Below are 10,957 nucleotides of genomic sequence, written 5' to 3'. Positions count from 1 at the left end.
TGTCACTTAATATTAATTTCTGTACAAAATCAAGATCGGGAGATTCTTTAGAAAACGCAATTGCTCCCACCCCATAAGTGTAAATTATCGCTAATAAAATAAATTACCTCGTACAGTGACTCGAAAAGCTGTAAACAGTGTTTTTGAGACTGCGTGTAGCCTACAAAAGCGCAGCTCCTGTGAAATTTCGATTTTGCAACAAGAAACTGTAATACAGCTAGTCTAACATTACTTGTTTGAGTTTTCTACCCCGCGTTTCCTCTGGTAGGCTAGTCACTGATCTGAGCTAATGAGCGAATTACCTAGCCAAGCCTAGCCTATCGTCGCGGGAGAATAAAAAAAGTTTAAAAGTTTTTCAACATCTCCAGTGTAATGGTGGGCATTCTAAGTTAACCGTAGCATTAGGCCTACCTATTTAGTAACCCCATGGTAATGCGAGTGATCATAATAAAATATAACACACATGTAAGTCCTTCGATAAATAACCAGGCTATGAACTCATAAACATGAACAACATTGTGTCATCGTTTGTCATTCACCGTGCTGTGAACAGCATTAAGATGATAGGCTAAAGAGCTTGAGATTCAGACAGGTGAGCACCTGGGAATGGTGTGCATTGTGTCAGAAAATAGCAATTTGATCAGTGATCATGCATCATCAGCGCAAGCTTGGTTTGAAACTGTCTGGGGACTGGGATTTTACACGATCCTTCATCACACTGGGCTAGTGTGCCCTGCTGTGTTGATATGACCGTGCTGATGCTAACAGCTGCAGCTCCCTCAAATCTAGGTTCTCTCATGCATATTAGGCTAGCTTTTGCCAATGAAAATGAATGCAAAATAAATTAAAAAAAAAAAACAGTCCTGCTCCTAACTGAAGAAACGTTTACGTTACCAACAATGTTAACAACAAACTCAGTTTCACTACTGCAAGTACAAAGTTGGCTGTAAATATGCCATATTTAATGAACCAGCTAGCTTTGTGATAACAAAATCTTACCTTTTATGTGTTTAGTCCACTGAAAGTTATCCACATATCAAACGATTAAATCCACAGTTATGGAGGAATTGTTTTGGGGAAGCAGTTGCACTTTATCCCACTTTTGCTGCCCTTTTTAAAATTAAACCACTTAAATCCATAGCCTAGATGAGCATTGTGCATAACGTTACAACTATGTTGACATGATGGTAGCAGCTAAAGCTAAATTCCCAAGACACGTCACGTCATAAAAGTTGTAGGCTACAAGCAAAAAAAACTTAATGACAGCTCGTTAGGTGGTGTTGCCTAATTGAAATGGTATAGGCAAGGTTTATCTTATATTAGGTTATTATGTGTGGCACATTTATTGGGCTTTAGCCTCTTTTAATTTATTTGATAAGGAACTGATAAAAACTGAGCAGCAGAAAAGCTGTCATAGTCGATACATAAATAGTTTTATAGTAGTAATATTATAATAAGGTTATTAATACTATTACTTTACTACTATTACTATTGTTACTGTTATTATTATTATTCAGATGAGCCAATAATGTAAATCTGAGTCTGAAATGTTGGCTACAAACAGTCTGTAACTGCACTGCTGCTATTATAAATTGTTAACTTTCGGGAACTATTTGAGGCTTCCATTAGCCGCCATTGTTGGAAAAAATGGAACATTAGCGTCAATGGAGTTGTCGCAACTCTACCTTTATATGGCTCTGGGTCGACGTATATGACATTAACGTTAGCTAAATTAGCTAACGTGATCTGGCATTGCTAGCTTGTACTAGCAAGGATAAAAACAAACTCTTGAAAGATTGCTAAGCCATCATTTAACTTCTCCAAAGACTACCGAAGGTCATAAAGAGTAAGCTACATCAGAATCATTTAACAATATGCTTTGGGACTCACCTGATAACGAATAACTTGGCACTTTAGATCCAACTGGCTTCAGCCCTTGTTATCTCATATGACGAGTCCCTCTGGCTCTGTAGGACCAACGTCTCTGGCATGACTAGAATTTATGGTATCTTTAATTTGGACAAACCTGTAACCTTATACGGACCGTAAACGTATGCATTTTCTGGTCTCTACAGTCCATCTGTCTTGCAAATAAAGTTACAAGCATAGACTGTATGAAATAACGTTAATGTTTGCTCACACCACGTTTTGCTCGAAAGCTGCACAGATCCGCCCACTCCATTTCAAATTCAAACAGCCATGTTATTGGTCAACTGGACTGCCTATACATTTAACTGTGTTGCCTATAAATTTAACAAAATGCCACATTCATCCTCACACAACCTCTACTACATCACAAACGTATAGGCTACTACCTTACTAAGACACAAAATCAACAAAAGAAAAAATATTATTTGATGACCAAAACTGATAGATCAGTATGTCTCAGGTTATTGCACATTGCCATCCATGCGGCTGACATATCAGGCCTAAAAGCTACACACATTTGTATTTTATTAAAGGTGAGATGACTATGAAACTATACAAACAATGTATTAGGCCTACCAAAAAGATATACTTTCCATAAGTACACTATATTACAACTCTAAGTATTAGCAATTTAATACACTTAAACTAAATAAACTTATTTACCATTTAAAATACACTAACAACAAAGTACACTTTTAAAAAGTACATTACAAAAACACTTTGAATATTGCACAATAAGTATATTTAATTTTAGTACACTGAAGTTGAACTTAATAACATTTACTTTGAAGTATACTTTCTAAAAGTACTCATTAAACATACTTTACATAAAGTACAAAACGTGTAAGCATACTTGCTTTATACTTCATGTACTTTAATCATATTTCTAACACACTAAAGTATACTACTTTTTTACCTGGGAGCTCTCTCAAAAATGAAAGTGTGAAATGAACTGTTTCCTTTCAACAAGATGAGTGACAAGGTGCAGAATCTGACCTGGTTTAGTAAGAATGAACCAAAATGTGCCTGTTTGACTTGCTTAGAATGAGATGTGAATAGTTCATTTTCCTTCCCCTTCCAATAACCCGGCACTTAACTTCACCAAAACAAAAGAGCTGATTATTGACTTCAGACTTCAGGAGGAGGAGAGAGGAACCTGCTCCTCTTTACATCAAAGGACACACGGTGGAGAGAGTTCAAGTTCCTGGGTACATCCATCTGGACCTGACATGGACTGCCAACTTCACCTCTCTTCAAGTTCCCGGGTACATCCATCTGGACCTGACATGGACTGCCAACTTCACCTCTCTTCAAGTTCCTGGGTACATCCATCTCCCAGGAGCAGACATGGACTGCCAACATCACCTCTCTTGTCAAGAAGGCTCCGAAGCGGCTATATTTGCTGAGGACCCTGCGGAGAGCAAATCTGGCACAGCAGCTGCTGCTGTCCTTCTACGGACGTTCTGTGGAGAGCATCTTCTCACGGCATCCTGGTGTGGTCTGCTAGAGCATCTTCTCACGGCATCCTGGTGTAGTCTGCTAGGCACTACAGAGAGTCATTAATACTGCACAGGGCATCATACAACTACCCACCCTAAAAGACATTTGCAGGGCTTGATGTCTGCCAAATGTATCACACAGGATTCCAGGACTATATATATATGCCAGTGTCTGTGCTTTTGGGCACCAGGTGCTTTTTCTGCTATATTCATTACAGCAGTGGTCTCCAACACGGTGCCCGCGGGATGGCTATGAGGCGCCCCCAGCGCAACTTCTAAAAATAGCCAACAGGTCGCCTGCAGATCACACTCTAAAAACACGCTCCATTGTGAAGTTTTCAATAGATATTTAAGTCTAGACCAGAACCATTTTAAGAATGTATGTAGCCATACATCTGTAAGATTAAATTGATTTGGTGATACCTTACAAATTGTAGCTGCGTTCAATTTTAGCTATTGGCTCCAAATCCGTTTCCTATTCAATCTTTGCAAAAGTTCTGTGGACATTCTATGTTCATCAAATACGGTTCTTGCATGATTGTTCAAGGACTGAAAAACAATTGCTTTAGCTCACAGGCCTTTTCTCCTCCGTAGGCTACTGCCGTATAACAGCGCTTTTGTGGCATGCATGACTGAGCAAGAGTGTGCATTACCTTTTTTGTCAGATCATGGAGAGATTTCAGGTGCGCAATAACTTTAAAAGGAGTCTTCATATGTTAGGGTTTGTTAATAAAATTAAGATTAGATTCCCCACGCAAACTTTGAAATGAACAAACTGAACAAAAATGTTGGTAGTGTTGCATATTGATATTAAAGTATTGAAGAATCAGATGAAAAAAAAATGACATAGGCCTATTATTTAGTAGGACTACCCTAGCAAAAAAGGGGTGAGGGTCTGTTTGTTTCAAATGAGTAGCCCTCCATATGATTTCGGGTCTTCAGGTCAGTAGCCCTTATTCCCAAACAGGTTGGAGACCCCTGCATTCCAGTGTCTGTGCTTTTTCTGCTATATGACGGTGTCTGTGCTTTTTCCAGTTGGTCATTCATCTTGACCACATTTTGAAAACACAAAACGACAGGTTAAGATTTTCCTTCCAAGATGTTACCTGCGGTAGCCTGGTTTCACCCACGCTACGACGGTGCAGGATTCTAATGAAACGCTTTTCTATTCATGGGTATGGTTGTCATGCCTGACATTGATTTACCCTGCTGCTTAGTAGGAGCTGCACCTGCTCTTGAGGCCGGCATGCATTCCAGAAAAGCCTGATGATATTGCACTTTTGTAGGACTACCAAATTGTTCTTGTTGGCTAGTTGTTCTTACAGTTTACATAAGCTAAGTCAATTGATGGTTTTCATAACATCTTGCCAAAAGACTACAGTTAAAAATTAGCCGGCTGGCTAACACTGCCACATTTACAGAAATGTTAATGAATGTGTGTTGTCCTTATTTAATAAATGAAATGAAAAATGAAACACTGGTATTCCAGAAGATGATAGAACTGCATTTTGGGGAAATATTCTGGTCTTATGTAATCATAACTTTACAGTGGCGGGATATTCAGCTTCTGGATTCAGAATCATTTTTTATTTAGCCTACACATAATCAGTCGCACATGTATACTAGTGCTTTGCTTGACTTGGGCTACTTCCTAGAGTTGTTTTTCTTCTTTTTTCGTTTGTGTGGTGTTTTGTTTCAATGCATTTAATAGGCTTAGTATACTTTCGTCTTTTATTTCCCTTTTTGGTTGCAGTCAATGTGCTAAGGAAACCTTTAGGTTAGTCATACTGTGGTTGGCAAATTCCAAAAAGGAAGTAGGATGTTATATTTCCACTCTGAGACTTATGGTCAGTAGAGACAGGAGAAAGCTTCCTGCTCTTGAAACTGGTCCTGTCACTGGTTTGTCTGCCAGTTCTGTCTGCCTTTGTGTTGTTTTTGTTTTCTTTAATCAAAACATTTATTATATATACGTGACTGTTTATATCTATGCTTACGCTATTTCCACCATTTATTTATATTTACTCACTTAGACCTACAGTACAGTACGTTTTTTTTTATTGAAACTTATATCAGTGTCTATGCACTTTACAGTTCTGAGTTCAACTTGACATGGAACTTAAAGCCTTCTGCACTTTACAGTTCTAAGTTCAACTTGACATGGAACTTAGAGCCTTCTGCACTTTACAGTTCTGAGTTCAACTTGACATGGAATTTAGAGCCTTCTGCACACTATTTCTCTGGTAAATATTGATGTAATAAACAGTGTTTCGTTCCTTAGACCTTGCTCAGGTTATTTAATTTTTTCAGAAATTCAACCTGACCAAAATTCAGTCAAAATTCAGTCAAATTCAAAGACAATGCCAGATGCTGCGTAGGCGTCCGAGCCCTTACCCTTGCCCATCGGAACTTCAGTAGAAAGAGATTTGCATGAAACTCATTTATTTGCACGGCAATGTATTCGTTTTCACTTTAATAAGGAAGTCTCATTATTAATGCAAGATGCATACTTGACAAATAACATAAGTGATGATCTCATGACAAAGCTATTGCTTGATGTGACCAACGGCTGCTACTGTATGAGCTCAAAGGAAGATGCAAAGAAACACTGTCACTCTGATTTTAATGTGAACTAGTTTGATTTCAGGTCTTAAGGTACAGCATCTGACATTCAACAACATTTCTTTAAGAAAATGACTATTCACACAGGTTCCATATTGTCAATATTATATATTGACAAATTGACACTATATTACATTTGAAATAAGTGACTTCATAAATAAGCAATCTAGAAATCAGAAGCTGATATGACATCATATTTCAGCTTTCATGTTACTCTTTCCCAAATGACCAGTAAATGGTCATGGAGTCAGTTGGACACTCCTGACATAGCAGCTTAGCTTATTCTTTTCTATTTGACAGCTTTTGGCCTGGGGCTGTTGGCATTAAAGTAATCAAAAATACATTTGATCTAAGATTCTGAATGTAAGTGTTTTTCACAACTTATATACAAAACCCACAATAATATCTAACCCAGATAATAGTTAGTGGCAGGTGAACAAAATGCCTCTGATGAAGGATCAGTGTGAATATATTTAACTCAAGGGTGCATATTTCATAAATGCCCAAATTAGTTATCACAGTTGTCCAGCCACAATCCTATAGCATACATACTGATATGAATCCAGATTCAAACGGCCCAGGCTCAGGAAAAGGGCAGCAAAAATCTCTGCAGACCCCTCACATCCTGGTCACAAACTGGCGATACAGGGAACTGTTTGCCAAAACCAGCCGACACAAAGACAGTTTTTTCCCCAAGCAGTCACTCTGTTGAGCACTCAGTAACAGCCCCCACCCTCACACTGAACAAAGTCAATCAACACTGTTCTGCTCATCTACCTCATGTATACTTCAACCTTACAGTTACAATAGTATTATTAGTACATTATAATTGCACTGAACTGCCTGCACTATATTTATATTTAAATCTTAAATCTCAGTCTATAGTGATATTGTACTATTCCTACCCTCTCTATCCTACCCATAGTGTTCTATTTATTGCAAATGTACATACTGTATTTATTCTTATACATAGCCATATACTGCCCTTCATTCTATTCTTACTGTTAAGTGAGTGTTGCCCTTGGAGTCAAATTCCATGTTTGTTTATGCAAACCTGATTCATACAGATTAAAACTATCCTCTGGGCTAACTTATTTATTCTTTTACACATTTGGACGAGCAGACATTTGTGAACTAACTGAAATAGTTGCCTAAGAATACTCCCTGTACTGTCAATGCACAGAGATATCCAGTAGCATATGTCAAAAACGATTCAAATAAGTCAGTTCTGAATAAAACTCTGTAAGACTGCAGGCCCAGTTCTGAATAAAAGTCTGTAAGACTGCAGCCCAGTTCTTTGGTGGTGAAATGACAGCTGGAATGAAGTCACTACAACCCCAGTTATCTCAGATGATGGTGTCCGCAGTCCTTAACTCACCTGATCACGGAACCCCAACGCGGTCCTTAACTCACCTGATCACGGAACCCCAACGTGGTCCTTAACTCACCTGATCACGGAACCGTGCTGCCGCAGGACCAACACAGTCTTTTGGGGCCGTTTTGATATTTATGTTTGTAAAATCTAATTCTAAATCTAATCTAATGTATTAATCTAATATATTAATATTGATAAAACACCAATGACATTAGGATAATATTTATGTTCATGAAATATGGTTTATAATTATGAGGAATATGGTTTAAATGTACATAATCTATGTGTTATGGTCAATTAAGAGTGACGTCTGGCCGTCTGATTGACGGATAGCTATTATAGGGCTGGGACACCTTTGGCCAGGTAGAGTGGAAGAGGCAAACAATTTTTCAACCGCGTGAATGCGATAGAGGCTTTTGTTTGTATTCTGACGAAAAGTGAATTAATAAATGACTCTATATTCTAAGACGCACGTTGTCTGGAGTTATCCGCTCTCAGAAGTGGCCGCCGCAAAGCTGTCACCACAGGGTCCTTAACACCTGATCATGGAACAACAAAGTTGTCACCACAGGGTCCTTATCTCACCTGATCATGGAACAACAAAGCGCGCTCACACCTGTCCTCACACCTGTCCTCACGCCTGTCCCCCGGTATGCAGAGCATGCAAGAGGCCAAAAGATGCCGTTTAGCCCGTGCAACTACTCTCGAAATACTGGAAGTTTTCGGTTTGGGTTTAAAAAAGTCCTGGTGTTATGTAATCCTACTGTAAATGTACAGTAACAGTAACAAAAGGCTTTTAAAAAAACAAAACAATTTATGTAACAACATGGCTATTCTTGTAAAACATGCCTAGGTGTTTCGGCATTACTGGCTTCAGAGCATGACAAAAGTCCATTCAGCGTTATGGAATTCTGACATTATATCGCCTTTGTGTCCATCTGTAGGTATTCCATGGAAATGATGTATTGCTGGGTGTGTATTAATGTCTTTTGATTTGCTGCCAGTAAGATGAAAGTTATTCAGTGGGAGGGATTTTTTTTACTGTAGGTGTGACATATAATAAAGTTGCTCATGAGCCCAGCTCCCTGACTGCCTGCTCTCTGTCCTCCAGCCCAGGTGCTCTCTGCCTGCATACTGTAGATATGAGTTCTCTCTCTAGCGGCTCTTGGCGACCCTCGTCTGTGTCTGGTTTTTCGGTCACCTCATTTAAGCTCACAGGCTGCAGTCATGGGAAAGATGCGGTGGTGTTCTGTGACACCTGCTCCATGCCACTGTGTGAGGAATGCTTGGTTGATGTGAACCATCGCAGCCACAAGTTTAAGACCATGGAAGAAGTATGCAAAGACAAACTAGTGAGTACTGATTTGTTTGATTTGAATTTGTTTATTATTATATGTGTCGCCTATACTCAGTTCAGCACTATTATGAAGGAAATGTCCACTAGTTTGTTTTAGGCCATAGTCATTAACACTGTGCTTTTGCAGGAACATATTGATAAGCAACTTGAAAAGTGTAAAGGCAACAGCCAGAATAACTCTCAGCAATTGGTGGAGAGTCAAGAAGAACAGCTTGAAGTAAGTGAATCCTCTTCATTTGAATTAGTTTTCTTTTAAGAAGAAATGCTCTAATTCATATTTGTACCTGCTTTTAAACATTTTAAACAAAAAACAAGTTCTGACCCATGAGTGTTGAAAAGCCTCACCATATTGTGTCTCTTACCTTCACCTCTCTCAGAGGGACTTCCAGGAGGTGCAAGACAGTTTTACCGAGCAATACAGAGAACTTGACGACCTGCTGAATCACACCAAAGAACACGCCGTCACACTGTTGGAGGCCCAGCGGCAAGGACAGAAAAAGCCCCTTTATGTGCTGGCCGAGGAGGGGGACAGATACAAGATGCGGGCGGACAAGCTTCAGACGGACATAGCAGATTTGAAACAAAGGGTGTCGTCAGGAGCCGATTCTACTTGCATTCTGGTAAGAGTCAACAGCCCCAGCAAATATTTGAACCCAAAATATTCCTACTGATAACCAGAGTCTATCAATAGATGTTATTGTGTCTTGAATTCCATATAGTAGGCTACCAAAGACAGCTGGAGATTTGTGTCATTTATGTCATTGTACAATATTATTGGTGAAACAATGTGTTGTTATTAAATAGGCAATGTTGTACTTACTTTGGTTTTCATTTCATTCTTTTTTACCTTGCAGCACGAAATTCAGGCACATCAAATGAGGTTTGTACAATCTGTATCCACTATAAGTGAAAAAATTACAATTAAGTCAAGTGGACACTTTTTAAGATGAAACTATTTTAATTGACTTCATATTTGTCGATATTTCAGTATTGACCTTATTGATGAATTCTACAAGAAGGTCAGCCGAATCAGCAAGTTTGACAAATCAAGGTTGGAGGCCCTGGAGAAATCCATCCAGCATATCGTTGAAAAAATCGTTGAAATCTTCCCTCGACCATGGGAATGTAAGAAGCACAATTACACACAGTACAGCCCAGCATGTCATGTAGTCATGTCTATAGTAATAGACTGTAATACTTGTATCTCTCTCTCTCTCTCTGTGTTAGTTTATGAGGACATCACCTTTAACCCTAATCCTGACAAAACAAACGATAACCTGATGATATCTGATGACTATACGCAAGTCTTCCTTAGTCCCCAACGGTCATCACCTAGAGTCCCCTACCAGACTAGAGAAACCCCGTTCTATGTCCTGGCCAAGCAGTCCTGGAAGAAGGGGCAACACTACTGGGAGGTGGACGTGGGGCACTGCCGCACCTGGGCAGTTGGAGTTGTGGAGCTGGCCAATGGCAGCCGGCCGCCATCACAGGCTGCGCTAATGCGCCTGGGACGCAACAAGAGGTCGTGGATGCTGGAGTCGGAGGACGGGGAGCTGACCGCGCTGCACAACGACAACCTGAGCATGGTGAAGCAACCTGAACAGGAAGTGACACGCCTCGGGGTCTACCTGGACATGACCAAGAACAACGGCCGGCTGAGCTTCTACGATGTGGGCGGCGGCGCGGTCCTGCACACGTTCCGACTGTGCGTCAAGAAGAGCGTGTTCCCCGCCTTCAGTCTGACCAGAGTGGACGGCCAGCTCCAGAGTCTGGTGCTCTGCAATCTGGGCCTCAAGCCTAAGAACGAGACTGAGAACGAGAATGAGTCGGAAGACTCAGGGGCCGACACAAGCTCGAGGCCAAGCTCTGGCATGTCAGGGGTGGAGATGAGCACAAGGCCAAGCTCTGGCATGTCAGGTGCAGATTCCTCTGACATATCGGGGTACTCTTCAGATTACAGTCCGAGGAGCTGAGTCTTCTGTGGAGTCTTCCCTGACCACCTCTCTGTAATCTAGATCTGGATCCATAGACTGACCACCTTTCTGTAGTCTAGATCTGGATCCATAGACTGAATGTGGTAGGCTGCTTACATATTTCATATTCAGGCTGGAGTTTAAAGCACACAATGAATATTGCTAATCAATGTTTGACTTCACACAAAGCACTTATTTCTTGCAC

The 10,957-nt window shown here is 40.2% G+C and overlaps 1 protein-coding gene across 1 annotated transcript; it reads left to right on the top strand.

Annotated features, from left to right (window-relative positions):
- Positions 1–214: 214 nt before the first annotated feature.
- Positions 215–10,752, top strand: LOC125309812 (ret finger protein-like 1). The gene is made up of 6 exons (XM_048266937.1): positions 215–220; positions 5,240–5,242; positions 9,157–9,399; positions 9,634–9,659; positions 9,768–9,904; positions 10,007–10,752. The coding sequence occupies exons 3-6, from the start codon at positions 9,319–9,321 to the stop codon at positions 10,750–10,752; spliced, it is 990 nt and encodes a 329-aa protein (XP_048122894.1). The 5' UTR covers positions 215–220; positions 5,240–5,242; positions 9,157–9,318.
- The last annotated feature ends 205 nt before the right edge of the window (positions 10,753–10,957 follow it).

Source organism: Alosa alosa, chromosome 16 (assembly GCF_017589495.1).
Source record: "Alosa alosa isolate M-15738 ecotype Scorff River chromosome 16, AALO_Geno_1.1, whole genome shotgun sequence".
Lineage (NCBI taxonomy): Eukaryota > Metazoa > Chordata > Actinopteri > Clupeiformes > Clupeidae > Alosa > Alosa alosa.
The sequence above is the reverse complement of the archived record's forward strand: the minus strand, read 5'-3'. Positions and strand labels throughout refer to the sequence as shown.

Coding starts and splice junctions, on each gene's coding strand:
- LOC125309812 (XM_048266937.1), top strand. CDS start 9,319: ATGCGGGCGGACAAGCTTCAGACGGACATAGCAGATTTGAAACAAAGG. Junction 9,400..9,633: donor CCGATTCTACTTGCATTCTG/GTAAGAGTCAAC, acceptor TTTACCTTGCAG/CACGAAATTCAGGCACATCA. Junction 9,660..9,767: donor ATTCAGGCACATCAAATGAG/GTTTGTACAATC, acceptor TCGATATTTCAG/TATTGACCTTATTGATGAAT.